Source organism: Hemitrygon akajei, chromosome 16, assembly GCF_048418815.1.
Source record: "Hemitrygon akajei chromosome 16, sHemAka1.3, whole genome shotgun sequence".
Lineage (NCBI taxonomy): Eukaryota > Metazoa > Chordata > Chondrichthyes > Myliobatiformes > Dasyatidae > Hemitrygon > Hemitrygon akajei.
The window spans coordinates 30191602-30208881 of NC_133139.1; the positions used below are offsets into that span (position 1 = coordinate 30191602).

Sequence of the window (17280 nt, forward strand, 5' to 3'; positions counted from 1 at the left end):
TGCCACTCCAAGCTGAGGAGAAAGTAATCAATCCTTTGTAAGCTTTACTACTTTTGGATGAGTGTGAGGAGTCTCCAGGGAGTTTTGGTGCTACTCTGGACTGTCCTGAAGTGAGCTGAGTGGCTTATTTAATGTGTCTAGACGTAGAACTCAATGGGCTGTGCTCTGCGTATTTTCTGGTCAAGAATGCTGAGGGGTTCTAGTTGTTTGGATGTACTGAAGACAGCGCTCAATAGATTTTAGATCATTAAGGAATTGAGGGATATGGAGTTAATGCAAGGAAGTAGCACTGAGGTAAAAGAAAATCAGTCATGATCTTATTAAGTAAGATGCCAATTAACCTATTCTGAGTTCTATTTTTTAATGTCCTTGAGAGGTTATTTTTATATACAAAGCTTTATCTACTGAATGCAGGGAGGCTAATCTGCATGATGAAGGGGTCACTGGTGCTCGTCGGACACTGGAAGACTGTTGACAACAGTAATGCCCATGTCTGCTGGTGATATCCTGCCCAGCTTTGCCAGTTACTCTGTATTACAATAACCTAGGTTACCTATGGCTGGGAAAACTCAAACCATCTGATCCAATAAAGCTTTCAGTAGTTTGGTAAATAAAGTCAATTAACTTAATTTTCGGCTACAAGTAAATTAACTTGCATTTGTTTCAAACAAAAGCACTTAGAAATGCATTTTTAAAGCGATAAAGATTTGCCTTATTTGTGCAATGTACATTAAAGCGTACAGTGAAATGCGTCATTTGTGTTAAATCAAATCAGCATGGATTGTGCTGGGCAGCCCACAAGTGCCGTCACTTTTCCGGCATCGACGTAGCATGCCCACAGCTCACTAACCCTAACCGTATGTCTTTGGGAGGTGGGAGGAAACCAGGGCACCTGGAGGAAACCAAAAGGGTAAAGGGAAGAATGAACAGCAAGGTGAAATGAACCCCAGTCTTACAGCTGAATCTAATCACTACGCTACCGTGCTGCCTTCTGTTGCTGAATAGTTGCATCAAGTTGTTCACATTCTAATCCAGTTTCCAAAAGACTTATTTATTCAGCTGGACTAATTATTTCCAGTGGAACAGAAATTTCCAGGAGACTGATTAGATTTTTATTTTTATGTTTTCACTTGTTGGCAGTGTAAACTTCTCAGTTGTCATTATATAGAGAAAATTATGGGAGCTTGCATTAAGAAAAATATTGTTTATTGAGGTGATTGCAGGAAGTATGATTGACAGGTTGACTACTCGTTCGGAGGGGATTCCTTATGCAAGGCCCCACCACTCCCCCCCAAGAGATGGAAAGCAGCTCCTGATTATTGAAAACTGAAGTTAAATTTTATGATATCATCTACCCATTCACAGCTCTGCAGAGCCCAAGGGGAAGGAAGGGAGCTACAGTCTCATTTGCACTATTGTGATGTTTACTTATCTGGGCCAATGTGGTTCAAAATGTGAGCCATGCCACATGCAACTCATTGTGAATCCAGATGTAACTAATTCCATCACTGTTTGGTAAATTTAAGAAAATGAGTGCTTGTCACTAGGTGATCTCACAGTTTATATTTACACAGCTTATTTGGATATGTTTAAATGTTTTATATTGTAGATGATTAAATTAATAAGAAATGTAATCAGCTCTGTTATTGGTCTTTGTGGTGTTTACTTCCTTAGCTACTTAGTACTTGACAAAAATCTGAAGCCGTAGTTGTCACTGGCTAGCTCAGCTGTTCCTGTCCACCCCTAGATTCCATGGAGAAGGCGCTGACACAAGAGACTGCAGAGGCTGCAATCTGGAGCAGCTAACAGTCTGTTGGAGAGTCAAGCAGCATCTGTGGATGGAAAGGAGTTGTTGATGTTTCGGGTCAAAACCCAGCATCGGGACCCACCAGCCCGGAAATGTCAACAGTCCCTCTCACCCCAAAGCTACTGCTCGAGGCGCTGGGTTCCTCCAGTGGACTGTTCGTTGCATCGAGAAAGTGGTATTGTGCTGTGATCACAAAACGCTTCAGTTCACATGGCCAAGTTTCTTTCATCGGGAGTGTAAACACAATTTTACATAAGAATATTCACCCATGATATGTGGCCTGGGGAGGAACTTGATGATGGGTTCTCATGTTGGGCCCTTGTCTTTCTGTCAGCAGGGGTCAGGGACTCCTGACGTAAGTGTTTATGCATACTGTACATGAAGTGCTATCGTTTGTACTGTGCATCTTCCAGTAAAACTCCATGTCAATGGAGACAGGCATGAACATAGCCATCAAATACTCCTGAACTGATAATGACAGAACTAGCTGTTTCATGTTGTGGTTTGTAATTCCAAAACATGAAACTAATCAAAAGGAACGGAGCCTGGAATAGCCTATCTACTTTGTCCTTTACTTTCAGTGTACTATTCACATACTTTTACATATAATCCATAATGAATGAATCAAACAAAGAATGTTTAATCAAACAATATATTTGCAATCTTACTCAAATATTATTGAAATAATGAATACACAACAGACTCACCCCACCATTTGCCGGCCTCATTCCGCCCACCCTTTCCTTGTTGGCCGAGGGTAGGAATCAATCAGTGAGTGAAATCCCCGTCTCTCTCAAAGTTGAAAGTTCAAAGTAAAGTTATTATCAAGTGCATATGTCTCCACATACAGTGCTGAGATTTATTTTCTTGTGGGCAATCACAGTAAATCAACGAGACACAATTGAATCAGTGAAAACGGACACATAACAAGAAGGACAAACAACAACAAACAACCGACATGCAAAAGTCAAAATCTCAAGTCAGTCATTCCCCAGTATTAACTCTTAATGCCACAGAATCTCACTCAACCCAATTCGAGCAATGGCACCTGAACACCATTGAACTCAAGGACCCTTTATCCCACCTCCTCTAAAATACAGGACCCTCTACTCCACCTCTGCTAAACTCTAGCATCCTTCACTCTATGTCTGTTGAAGTACAGGACTTTTCACAGCATTTCTGCTCAGCTGCAGGGTACTTATTCTTCAGTGGAAGGTTACCATTGCCCCACTTCGATTGAGTGGAGATAAAGCCCAGTATAGGAATAACCACATTAGAATATATTCAGAAATAGTAGCAGGAATAGGCTTCCTTTACAAGATCATGACTGACCTTTTACCTTAGTGTCACTTTCTTGCACTAACCAACCATCCAAATCCATGAGGTCACCTGCCCTGCCAGCAGCAAATGTGGCTCAACGTCAAACTTAGTCTGATGTCGTGTTGAGTAGGAATGATAGGTATTAGCATTCCATAACACCATAGATCAAATCTCAGTACAATCCCATTAATTCCCATTCCTTCATTTATTTCCCTGTAACTATTGTCTCACCAGTTATCATGCCAGCTACTCCATCAGCCCCAAGTCTCCATCTATCTGTCTACATTAGACGTAATTCACAGCAGTTAACCTACCTACAGCCCCATCTCTGGATGTGAGAAGAATTCAGGGGAGATGTTTGGATGACACGGAGATCATGCAAGCTCCTTAAAGATATTGTCAGAGATCAGGATTGAACCAGGGTTCCATGTGATGTGAAGCCAGACTAATAGTTTCTCCACCACTATGCCTTTTATGTAGGTAACATGAAAACAACTGTTAATTTCAATTCTAGCTTTTACAAAAGTATTGAGAAACTTATAAACTGGGCAGTAAAAAACTGACTCTGATGCTGTGAGATAGTACACTGTACTAAAATCTCAAAAGGCAATGGCACACAAGATCCACTAACCGAACATTAGTCTCACCACTGTGGGTAACATCTCTCTACGGTACACTGCTTTTCGAAAGTGGGAGACACATTTGCTAAAAGTACTCAGATTTAATTGAAGCGTACAAGAAGCCAAAGGAGCAGTGTCAGGAGCCACGTCTGTACAGCCATGGATGAAAGTGTAATCCACCATTTAACAAGCCGACTGTTAAAAATTGGCGTTAGCAAAACAGGAATCAGACACGTGAAAAAATAGTTCAAAGTGGTTGAAGCTGCTTCATTTATGAATAAGCTTGGTTTATTAATAACGCATTATAAATACACACATGTTCTAAATGACATCAAAATGATACATTAGTTACCACTGTGTCCCATGGTGTGTGATAATGCTTTCCCTTATAGGCTTCTTGCTGTAACAGAAATTTTGGAATTGGGTTTTGCTGCCTCACTGATCTTCCATTGTTTATGATAGCAACTCACATTTGCAACTTGCCCCAGACAAAGGCATCTCCAAGCATTTTCCATGCAAGTAGTCTTGAGTAGGAGGGAAACTGGGATGAACAGCATGCAATGGTTTAGTCAGAGAGGAGCTATTGGCAGATAGGGAGTTGAATGGTAAGGCTAAAATCCTGGGGGAGGGTGTCCCAGAGATCAGGTGTATGAAGTTCAGCTCCCAGTAACAGAATGAGGAGATATAGGAGCAAAACTAGGTCATTCAGTACATTGAGGCTGCTCCTCCATTCGATCATGGCTGATTTATTTTACCACTCAACCCTATTCTCTTGGCTTCTCCCTGTAACCTTTAGCACCCTTACTAATTAGCCTTCGCTTTAAACATACCAATGACTTAGCCTCCACACCATCTGTGGCAATGACTTTCACAGATTCACCAGTCCTCATCTCTGTTCTAAAGGAACATCTCTGTATTCTGAGACTGTGCACTCTGGTCCTGGACTCTCCCAATATTGAAAACATTCTCTTCATGTCCACTCTATCCAGGCCTTTCAGTAGTTGGTAGATTTCAATGAGATTCCCCCTCATTCTTCTAAACTCCAGTGAATACAGGCTCAGAGCCATTAAACCCTCCTCATATGTTAACCCTTTCATTTCTGGGATCATTCTTGTAAGCTTCCTCTGCACCTTCTTCAATGCCAATGGACTCTTCCTTAGATATGGGGCTGATAATTGTTCACAATACCCCAAATGTGGTCTGATCAATGCCTTATAAAGCTTCAGCATTACATCCTTGCTTTTATATTCTAGTCCTCTCAAAAATAATGCTAACATTGTATTTGCCTTCTTTGCTACCAACTCAACCTGTAAGTTAACCTTTAGTTATGCTGCTCTAGGACACTCAAGGGCCTTGCACCTCCAGTTTCTGAATTTGCTCACCGTTTATGAAATAGGCTGCGCCTTTATTCCATCTACCAAAGTGCATGAGCATACAGTTCCCTATTCTGGAGAAGCTGGTTAATGTTTGATGTCACAGAAGAGCAGTCAGTGATGGGAAAATATCATGCAATTGGAAAAGCTTTCAGACACTATCTTGACGAGTGAGTGTTTGATGAAGAAGCATTATTGAATCTTCTCACAGTAAGTATTGGAGGTGAATTTGTGATGATCTGAAGGCTATAGTGAAAGTCACATGGAGAATCAAGTAAGGCTGGACAGATAACAGTAGGAGTTCTTTAGGTGAAGTGAAGACTTAGAGAAGGGCAATGTGCAAGGAAAGGAAGCAGGGCAATAGACCTGTCTAGTTAATAGATGATTAACTCTTTGAACAGGGTTTTGGTTATGTAACAGAATTTCTTGAGAACAGGCTTAGTGATAGATCTGATGTGGAAAGTTGATGCATTTATAGTTGTGACCAAGCCAAGATACTACATTTGTTTACAGATTCTGGGGAAGCATCTGGGGGAAGAGATTAAACTGGGTGGTGGACAATTAAAAGTATGTTGGAATGAGTGGCTTTTTATTTCTGGTAGCAACCTCAATGTCAGATCACCAGTTGGAGTTGAAGGCTGTAATCAATAGAAAAGATGATAAGAGATGGAAAGGCTAAATGACATAAGGATGTACATGAAAGGTAACTTTGTCCCTCTGGAAACAACAAAGAAACATAGAAAATAGGTGCAGGAGTAGGCCATTCGGCCCTTCAAGCCTGCACTGCCATTCAGTATGATCGGCTGATCATCCAACTCAGAACCCTATACCTGCTTTCTCTCCATACCCCCTGATCCCTTTAGCCACAAGGGCCATATCTAACTTCCTCTTAAATATAGCCAATGAACCGGCCTCAACTGTTTCCTGTGGCAGAGAATTCCACAGATTCAAGAGTTGTAGTAAAAGAACTAACAGTTTTCCTGGCAGTTAGTATCTTTTCTGATATCTAGAAAGCAAGTACAATGGAAACTGGTTGGAGGGGAAGATTGGTTACAGAAAAGAAGACTGATTAAGTGTTTCTTCAGACTAAATTTAGTAAATTTAAGAAGTCTTTGGTTATGGTCTGTGAGCTACGACCAAGCTTGGAATAAATGAATTTTTTTTTCAGATGAATGGACAGGCAGGCTGCAAATTCTAACCCAAAGTGGGTTACGGAGATGACCGTGTTCCAGAGAAATCTGGCTTTGCTGTCTTGTGCAGTCTCTGAAATTAGAAATTGTAATTTTTCTTTGCTTTTTTTTAGTTATTTGCCAATCATTTGTGGTCTCTGTAACACAGATAGGCCCGTGTTCTGTTTCCATGTATGTTGGTGGTTTCTCCCCTCACTGTGAATACACGTGTGTGATTGTACTTTGTCTTCCTATGATGTTTATATACACTTAAAAAGGAAGGTTCTTTTCCTGTAAGTTTAATTTTGGCAAGGGTAATGCAAGTTTTGGGAATCTTGAGATTCAGTTTAACTACTTAGGTACTGCAATTTTAATTATGGAAATCAAAAATCTTGCAGACTCTGGGAAACTGAAAATAATTTTTATTTTTAAGTAATATCCATTGTTCAGAAACTTCAGCTGTCTGAAATAAGTTACACCATTCATGCACTAGATATTTTTGTTAATATTTTAATAACCCAAAAATCAGATGAATGGCATAATTCCTGGTGACTGGTGGGAACTGAAGTTTTTCTTCTACCTTCTGTTAACATTATATGTGTTGTTACTTTTTGAAAATGTTAATTGATAGTGGAACTGTCGTGCCCATCTCGTACTGGAGGCTCTGTAGTACTTTATGGTCAGTGTTAAATTGGATTCAAAAAGAGAGGAGAAGAAAGATAATTGCATGAGAGAGGGAGAGGAGGGAGAGAAGAGAGGATGGAGAGAACAAGAGGAGGGAGAGGGAAAAATAAAATAAATGGCACAAAAGTAAGAAACAAAACTGAAAGTCCTGGAGTCTCCCAAAATAGAAAACATTCTCTCCACTTCCATCCTGTGAAGATCCCTCACAATCTTAAATACTTCAATCATGTCAGCTCTCACTCTTCTAAACACAGGCAGAGACCAATCTTTCCTCATGAGATAACCTACCTACTCCAGATAGGCATGTGAGTGAACTGGTTCAGAGGGATATTGCAGTTTGGCTTATGGTGGACTGATCCAGATCATCCGGTGGTTTGTGGATTTATCAATTTTATATCTTCTCATCTTCCCACCAGTAATAGAGGGCACCATTAATTCAGTATTACTTTTCTAACAACTTTTGCCCTATGAGATCTAGTTTACAAACAATGTTTTATTTTTGCCAGCTTGATTTCTAAGTTACTCCACTTCTTTTAGCATTTAGGTTTTTGCTAATTCATTAAAAACTTCAAAACTTTTGAATGAACAATAAGTTTCTTGTGTATTAATATTTCACCTATCACCTGGCAGCTTGTACTCCTTCTCTCCTCACCTTCTTATTCTGGCTTCTGCCCTCTTCCTTTCTAGTTTTGATGTAGGATCCTGGCCCAAAACGTCGACCCTTTATTCCTCTCCAGAGAGGCTGCCTGACCTGCTGAATTCCTCCAGCATTATTGTGTGTGTTACCCTGGACTTCCAGCATCTACAGAATTTCACGTGTTTGTGTGATAATACTTATTTTGATTGTTTGAAGTGTTTTTGATACACAGTATGTGTTAATACTTGTAAACGAATGTGTTCTCATTGTCCTTGGAGCAATTAACACCATATGATGGTTATTGAATAAGAAAACAAAGAATAAAATTGCATTTAGTATACATCCATCACACTCCTGGCTACTTTTCATTAATTGCTGGACTTCAGTCTTTCTCCGACTGTACCTCCTTCTGCTCCTCTCAGTTAGCATCAACAGTTGTCACTTTGGGAATCTCTCCTATTTGTGTCTTTTTGAGAGCTCAAAGAAGATAATAGGGCATGAGACTTTCTAAATTGACTTAGAAGATCTAATTATCACTATCAAGGCCAGCATTTATTGCCCACCCCAATTGTCCTTCATGAGGCAGTGGTAAACTCCTTTCTAGAGCTGTAGTTGCCCTTCTGCAGTGAGTTTCACAATTTAAACCCAAGGACAATGACAGAATGTTGATACATCTCCAAGACAAGACACAAGTTTTCAAATGTTGCTTTGACCTTGTGTGTGGTTGAGGCTGTAGATTTTGGATGACATTGAATTGGTCTTTGATAACATCCACTACCCACCATTTTGACTTGAATGGAGAAACACAGCAGAAGCTAATTTACCATCATCATATTACATCACCAGCCAACCTTAGTTACCTCGTTAGACTCAAACAGGAAGTGGCATGGTAGAATAGTGGTTAGTGCAAAGCTTTACAGCGCCTGTGATTGCGACCGATGTTCAATTCCTGCCTCTGTCTATAAGGAGTTTGTACGCTTTCCCCATTGCCATGTGGGTTTCCTCCAGGTGCTCCAGTTTCCTCCACTGGTTGGAGTTACTAAGTTTTGGGTATGCTCAGTTGGTGCTGAAAGTGTGGCGACACTTCCTGGCTGCCCTCAGCGCAATCCTGAGACGATGTTGGTCTTTGACACAAATGACCCATTTCACTACATGTTGTGATGTATACGTTGCAAGTAAAGCTAATCTTCATCTTTTTTCAGTCAAGCCATGTTAGCAACTTTGTCTTGCCTCATTTGTATGATACTTGGATAGTCAAACGCAATGACAAAAATGTATTAGTAACAAATTTAGTTATACACCAAGTTTTAAAATCAATTCTTAGAAATCTGTGGCCAATGTAAGAATTCAACCTGAGCCACTTGATATGCGAAAACAAATGTGATTTAAAAAAAAGCCTAGCTCAGATCACCTTTGCTGTGGGAAAGTTCTTTGCTTAGACAAGGCAGTAACTAACACTGAGATACATACTTCCAAGAAGCACCGTCCCCACCCTCACTCATTATACTTCCTGGCCTTTTCTCAGTTAGACTGGATAAATGATTGGCTTACATTTGTGGTAGAGTTGTCATATACAGTATATACAGAGGACAGCTAAAGTTTAGCAAACAGTTCACAGTTGCAGGGATAAAGTGTAAGTTATCAGGGAAAATTAGGAGGAAGTAGTTTTGTGAAGCAATGAATGTTTTGGTATGTGGACAACAGGAAAATGTGTAAATGTATGGTGGAAGCAGAATGCAAGAACTGAAATTCTTGTGCAACTTAGGGGCAATACTGAAAAATAACTAGATAATATCATAAATATTCAGCGAACCAGGAGCATTTGTGGGATGTGAAACAGAGTTAACATTTCACGTCAACAACTTTTCATAAGAATGAGAAAGTATTAGAAATGAAATAGAGAAAGGTAGGAAAAGTGAAGGGAATTAGAGGGAAGGTTATAATGACAAGAATAATTAAAGGCACAATTTGATGTGATGTCAGCTGAGGGTGGTAAAAATATAAAACAAAAATAGAAAATGGGAGGGATACTCAGCAAGTCAGGTAGCATCTGTAGAAGAAGAAACAGAGAGATGAGCCCCAACAGAACTCATAATGCTACTTTCAAAAGAGTGTTATTGGTGGGAAATAAATGAATCTCTTCTGGGATCTGAGATTTTGATCGTGCTTTTGTCTTTACACCTTCCATGATCTTCACTTTTATTCTTTCTGTTTTTCACCCTTCCTCTACGACATTAGTTTTATTTTATTTCGAACTTGTGAATGGAGGGTTGTTTGACTGAGGCATTAGCTTGACTTCATCCCCGCTGATCAAAGTTCAAAGTAAAGTTATTATCAAAGTATGCCACCATTTACTAGCTTGAGATTCGTTTTCCTGCATCTGCAGGAAAATGAAGAAATGCAATAGAATTTATGAAAAACTATACTTAACAAAGACTGATAAACATCCAGAGTGTAAAAGACAATTAATTGGACAATAAGTAAATGAAGCAAATTGTATTGAGGTGTAGAGACCTTGAAAGAGAGCTTGTACTATAGGTTGTGGAGTCGGTTCAGTGTTGACTGAAATTATCCACACTGGTTTAGGAGCCTGATGGTTGAAGGGCAATAATTGTTTCTGAAACTGTCTGTGTGGGACCTAAGGCTATGTACATCTAGCCCAATGGTAGTAGTGAGAAAAGAATATGGCCTGGACGGAAAGAAGTCCTTGATGATGGATGCTGCTTTCGTGTGGCCAGGCTCTTCATTATGTGCTCAGTGATAGGGAGGCTGCCTGACCTACTGGCATGCCAACTATTTTAGTTTTTATAGCAAAAAAGAGATCTTTTCTTCTTAGATCTATACATTTATTTAAATAATAATTTTGTTTGGTTGCTGTAGTAAATAGTGCTGTCTAACTGTCTAATAGTACTACAGGCTGAGTCTAATTCCTCCTCGCCTCTCCAGCCTTGTTTGCATTCCCATTCACATGCAGATCGCATGTAGCAGCTCTCTCTCTTTCTCGCTCTCTCAAAACCTTTTGAGCAATTCTTGGATTTTCTGGAATGTTCTCTTGCACATTGCTTCTTTTATCTTCTGCATTCTGAGTTAATTGCCAATAGAAAGCATTACTTATTCACCCTACAATAATGTTACAATTGTAACCTCTCCACAGAGTTTATGAGACTACTCTACACTGAATAGTGTGTTATACTGTATGTACTAAATTGTACAGCAACGTTAGAAAGTACTATTGTGTTCTTCAATTGCTTAGCAGATGGAGGACTTAAAAATAGAGATACTGCATATGTTGGAATGAAAACAGAATTGCTCATCTAGTCAGGCAGCATCTGTGGAAAGAGGAAGAGAGCTTTTTAACCTAGCATTTTAGCTGAAGAAATCCTGTATGAGCTGTCCAGTCCAGGTGTCCCTGGCAATTTTCCATTTTATGTTGGCTGTGGCTAAAAGAAGAATCCTACACTTGGTCAGAATGTACCTTATAGTCCCTGCTGGAACATTGACACCTGCAGCCAGAGTTGGATGCTCTCTACAGATTCCCTGGTCCAGATCGCAGAGAGACTGTAGTTCAGCGATACTTTATTTCTAATCTCGTGGTTTCTAAGAATGTCTCATTAAGATCCGTTCCTTGGTGCACAACGAGTTTCACCCACTGTTGGCTGGTGAGAAGTTCCAGGAACCTGGGTCTTCTATGAAGAGGTGAGGAATGGAGACTAGAGTGGCAAAAGGTTGGAAAGTTATCCATGAAGGAAACCAAAGATGTTGTCTAGTATAATAATAAGTTACTGAAGCTCCATCAGTAAGCAATGATAGCATTCAGACTGCTCCTATGCAGTTAGGGATATGGGTTAGTACAGAAAGAGCTCTGAGATATCAGACAGAACCTTATTGAATAGAATAGCAGACACAGAGGATTGAGTGGTTTATTTCAGATTATATTCTTCTATTTTTATGTCCAACATTTATATACAATGATCTCAATATGACTTACATGTAAGTGTGAGTTTTGGATATCTAGATGTCGCTAATTATATTCTCATAACTCACTAATTGTCAGCCTAGAACTATAGCCAGAAAGTTTTGCTCAGGCACTTTTCATGCCTCTGACAGTCCCATTGAAGAGTTGGGACTCCAGTCCTGAATGAATGGGGATCTCATCAACCCAACAAGCACAGACTAATCTGAGCCAGACTGGAAGCTTCTTTGAGGAGCAGAGGGCTTCTGAACTGAGCTGAGCATCAACGCGTCAATCCCTGTGCCTCGGTTTGAATTCAGCTTTTGGATATGTCATTAAAAAAGACGATGTGGTGAAGCAAAGTTTTCTTCTGGTTGTCAGCAGTGATGCTCAAGAGTCTCCTGAGAAACTGGGAGCATTGGTAATTTCGGACGGAATGTACACTTGCAAGGTTTAAGTCCGAACAAGAAAGATCACTTAAGGGAGGAAGCAGAGGACTACAGAGATATGCAGAAGTGTATCTCTGTGCATTTAGGAGAGGAAAGATACATTGACAATGAGTGATATTGTAACACGGGATTTAACGTTCAGTGGCTGTGCACATTAAGATGCACAGAAATATCAGTGATTAGAACTCTTTGCCTTTCAGGCACACAATGTCAGCATTAAGTACACACAGGCCATGTAAAGCAGTGTATGTTGGAAAGAAAAGCTCACTTTGTGCTACATTAGTGTGCATTAACCTCATGTGACATTTCCATTTCCCTTAATAACCATGCTCGTAGGCACTTTGACAAGAGATTGTCACTTCAGTGTCAATTACTGTCTAATCAGGGAGTGTAGAAGGGTAGAATTTCATTCTACTGGTTTCAAATCTGGTCCAGACTTTCAGGATACTATTTTAAGGTCAGCAGGCTAAGTCACCGGATCAAGTATTTGTCTATTGCGCAAACTAAGAATTCGTAATTCAAATCCATAAGATCCTGAAGAAATCTTATTTGAAATTGACTTACAATACAGGGCATGCTGAGCTAAAACTTCAGAGAGTGGTGGGCCAATAGCAAGTAACAGACACTGCATTGAATGATAACAATGCTTACACGATTGCTTCATGTTTCGTTGTTGGGTCAATTTAATGACTGGCTCAGATGGACTGAAAAGACAGGGTGCCGTTTGGGACAGGGCTGATTTCGCTCGTTCTCCGCGATGGTCATCTCCTTGGCGCTGAGGCTATGAGGACTGCCCCGGATGCTGTGCTCTGCGCCCCCTAATATGATGGACAGAGAATTGAGGCTTTGGGCCTAGTCCGGGCTGCTTGGGGGTTCAGATCTGAGGATTCAATTTTGGTTTGGAACGTCGTTGTTGTTCACTTCAATTGTTTGCGCAATTTGCATTTCTTTTCGTTCTTGTGCATCAAGTGTTGGTCTTTTATTTTTAGTTTTTATTCTGTTTTTTTTTCTTTTAATTGGGTTCTTTTAGGTTTCTTGCTTTGTGGCTGCCTGTAAGCCAGCCAATTTCAAGGTTGTATAATATATACATTCTTTGATAATAAATGAATCTTGAATCTTGGATAAGTACAGTATTTATCACGCAGGCCTAATGTACAAACCATCAGTAAAACCATCAAATGTTTGACTAAATATCGATACCTGGAAACGGATCACAAAGTTAATTCCAAGCAAGAAAATAAATGGTACTCAGAATTTCCCGATCTAATAATTAAAATAATGAACATGTGCCATTGACAGAAAGCAGGACCATGAATGGGCGCATCAGTGAACAACCATAGACAAATAGATAACATCTGGTGCATGAGAAAATCATAATAATGAATAGACTGGCTGATATACAAAATATGATAGGCAAGTGAGCATATTCAAGCTTCAGACTTAAGTACATAGAAACTGATGGGTAGACACAGTGAGTTATGTTTACCACAGCCTTGTGTGCAGTGGTAGAATTGTGGACCAGCGGAAAGTAATATACACTTAGAGTTGTAACCTATGGGATCCGATGAGATAAGGGATTTTCTCTAGGTGGACGGGTAAGTATAATAGACACAGAGTTTTGTACGTGAAGTAGGTTAATGACAGGTGTAGGGTAAAAAGACAGTCACATGCTAAGGCAAGGTCAAAAATTAGTGATGGATATGGGTGGGCACCAGATTATGAATGAGTTGCAATTCAGTTCAAAATGACAGTTGTAGGCCAGATTTAAGTGTTAATTTACAATAGATAATAGACAATAGACAATAGGTGCAGAAGTAGACCATTCGGCCCTTCGAGCCTGCACCGCCATTTTGAGATCATGGCTGATCATCTACTATCAATACCTGGTTCCTGCCTTGTCCCCATATCCCTTGATTCCCCTATCCATAAGATACCTATCTAGCTCCTTCTTGAAAGCATCCAGAGAATTGGCCTCCACTACCTTCCGAGGCAGTGCATTCCAGACCCCCACAACTCTCTGGGAGAAGAAGTTTTTCCTTAACTCTGTCCTAAATGACCTACTCCTTATTCTCAAACCATGCCCTCTGGTACTGGACTCTCCCAGCATCTGGAACATATTTCCTGCCTCTATCTTGTCCAATCCCTTAATAACCTTATATGTTTCAATCAGATCCCCTCTCAATCTCCTTAATTCCAGCGTGTACAAGCCCAGTCTCTCTAACCTCTCTGCGTAAGACAGTCCAGACATCCCAGGAATTAACCTCGTGAATCTACGCTGCACTTCCTCTACAGCCAGGATGTCCTTCCTTAACCCTGGAGACCAAAACTGTACACAATACCCCAGGTGTACATGAAATCCTGTTATGATAACATCAAACTACCGTGCCATTGCACAGTATGGTAATGGTTTTGCAGATGATTAGTCAAATGATCCCCATATGACATGATAACATCAGCTCAACTCCTGTCAAGCAGTGTTCAGGTGAACGTTAACGTTTCGCCTGCTCATTAGCACTGTGTCTCATTATTATTTGTTTTGCAACCATTTGTATCTGCTGTCATCCTTTGGCTCCTGTGCCACCAACAGAGTTCATATCTGCTGCCACGCACCTCTGGTTGATGTGACAGTGAACCCATGGAAGTCCACATGGAGGACTTCATAAGTAATGTTGAGGAGTGTGAGCCCTGCCCGTCTTGATGAAAGACTTGTAGCCCCCTAAATTACTGACACTGGCTCTGTACTGGAAAGGCATCTGGATTGCTTAAGGTTACAATTTGGCTGCACATGAAGAAATTACTTTATTAATCCCATATTTTGTTTTCTTGCTCTGAACGGAACAAATACAGGCAGTGTTAGACTATTTTTTATTGTTGGATTTAACATCAGATGCAATTGGGCTCATTTTCCTAGATGTTGCAAGAGCACTATACTCTAAAATGTTCAGTTCACCATGAATAATTACTTGCTTTGTTTTATTATAAATCAATCCAAATAATAGAAGGCCTACAATTAGCCATGGTACAGACAGAGAGCATCTCAAAGTGTTTTAGAGTGAAAGAAGTACTTTTGATAGAGTCCACAAATGCGATTGTAAAAACCCTGAGCAAATTTTGCTATAACAACACACTACTTTCTCCACAAATCTGATGGTGAAGTTGCAGAGATATATTTCCTCTCCTCGATTATTTGAACTGGGTTTATGGTTGTTACTTCAGATCAGCCATGTGCAAAGCAAATCATTGTTAAAGCTTGGTCACTTTTGTAGTCAAGATGTTGTTTGCAATGTTTTTATGTGCTGTGACATGTGACACAGGCGATCATGATCTTTTCATGCTCAAGTTTGTTCTTGGCAAACTTTTCTGCAGAAGCAGTTTGTCATTGCCTTCTTCTGGACAGTGTCTTTAAAAGACAGGTGCCCCCAGCCCTTATCAGTATTGTCTGCCTAGTGCCACCGGCCAGAAAATGAGCACTTGTGATATGCATCAGCAGTTCACACGATGATCACTTGTCTTCATGTGACCCCGATCGAGGGGTGAAGCAGGTGCTACACCTTACCCAAGGTGAATTGTAAGCTAGTGGAGGGAAGGAGTGCCTTACGCCTCCTTTGGTAGAGACGTATCTCCACCCCCACCCCCCGTCTCCCAAGATGTACCACTTCCAGTTAGGACACAGCAAAGCGGCAATACTGTATAATAATGATTGAATAACCTGATTTAGAAATCCTGACGAAGGACAAATATTGGCTAGGAGGAAAGATAACTCCGCTGTTCATCTTCATCTTCTTATTTCCTCCTGAGAGACCAGGCAGGGTTTATAGTTTAAAATGTTACCTGAAATATTTTGGCAACAGACCTTTCCGAGGATAGATATAAATCATGCTCTTGGTAGACTGCAAAGAGAATTACTTGTTATTAAATGCTTTGGGAGACATTCAACGCAAGCTGGGCAAATAAAATATTCATTTATCATATTAGACAAAATGACAGTGAACAGTAGTAGACAAATTGCCCAAAGCTAACGCTTGGTTTTTGTTGTATTTTGCAGGGCCTTGCTGCTGTGACATGCTCTAAGATGAAGGTATGGAAGGTAGTGGTGGTCGCCTCAATGCTCTTCAGTACCATATTTTCAGCCCTTATTTACAGAAACGTGTCCATTAGAGGGAGAACAATGACTCCATCCTCATCAGAAGAGCTTCAGCCCCAGGACCCAAGACTGCCACCCAGCCCCCAGACTTACAAAGTGAAATGTAAGGGACCAGTACCTTTTTCCCTGACACATGTGGAAAGGTACATATAGGTCAGCTCATAGTAGCAGTATTGTACAGTAAAAATTTATTTCTGTTTCAGAGTTACTCTTAGATTGACACAGATGAAATTCTTGGCTCTATCGTTGACACAATGTTTTTCACTGAAATAGACACTGAAAGCAAAGACACTGCTGGTAGATTTATGACTGATTGCATTTAGGAATGTACAACAGGGAAGTGGCTCAACAGTCTCAAGTATTAATCTTGAGCTAATAAGAATAAGTAAAACAAGCATATTGGTACAGACACGAGGAAATCTGCAGATGCTGGAAATTCAAGCACCACACACAATATGATGGTGGAACGCAGCAGGCCAGGCAGCATCTATAGGAAGAAGCACAGTCGATGTTTTGGGCCGAGACTCGGCCTGAAACGTCGACTGTGCTTGTTCCTATAGATGCTGCCTGGTCTGTTGCGTTCCACTAGCATTTTGTGGATATTGGTACAGAAGAGGTTTACCTGGATGTCACCTTTCTAAGAGGGCATGTGCTATAATGAGAAGCCGGACAAATTCTGGAGCAGTGGAGGCAGACGGGAGATCTGATAGAGGTTTGTAAGATTACAAGAGGCATAGATCGAGTTGACGGACAGTATCTTTCCCTCAGGTTTGAAATGTCTAATACCAGAGGGCACGTGTTTTAGGGGGTAGTTTCAAAGGAGATGTAAGGGGGCAAGTTTTTTTTATACAGAGATCGCTGGGTGCTTGGAATGTTCTGCCTGGGGTGCTACTAGAGGCTTTTAGAAAGGCACATGAATGTGAGGAAAATAGAAGGATGTGGGCATTGTGTAGGCAGAAGAGATCAGTTTAGTTGGCCATTGATTACTAATTGAATTGGTTCAGCACAGGGTCTGTTCCTGTGCTGTACTGTTTTATGTTCTGTCTATCCATCTGTACAGTAGAAGACTGCCAGAAATTGTAGATAAACTAGTTGCAAAACTCAAGTAAGGAACTTACTGGGGTA

The 17280-nt window shown here is 40.5% G+C and overlaps 1 protein-coding gene across 2 annotated transcripts in view; it reads left to right on the plus strand.

Annotated features, from left to right (window-relative positions):
- Positions 1–17280, plus strand: part of LOC140739918 (neurturin-like) — a 122692-nt gene that overhangs the window by 83346 nt on the left and 22066 nt on the right. For both annotated transcript variants that reach the window (XM_073068593.1, XM_073068592.1), the window contains exon 2: positions 16057–16258. In XM_073068593.1, coding sequence (XP_072924694.1) covers positions 16084–16258 — 175 coding nt within the window. In that variant the 5' untranslated portion in view covers positions 16057–16083. The remainder of the gene's footprint in view (positions 1–16056; positions 16259–17280) is intronic.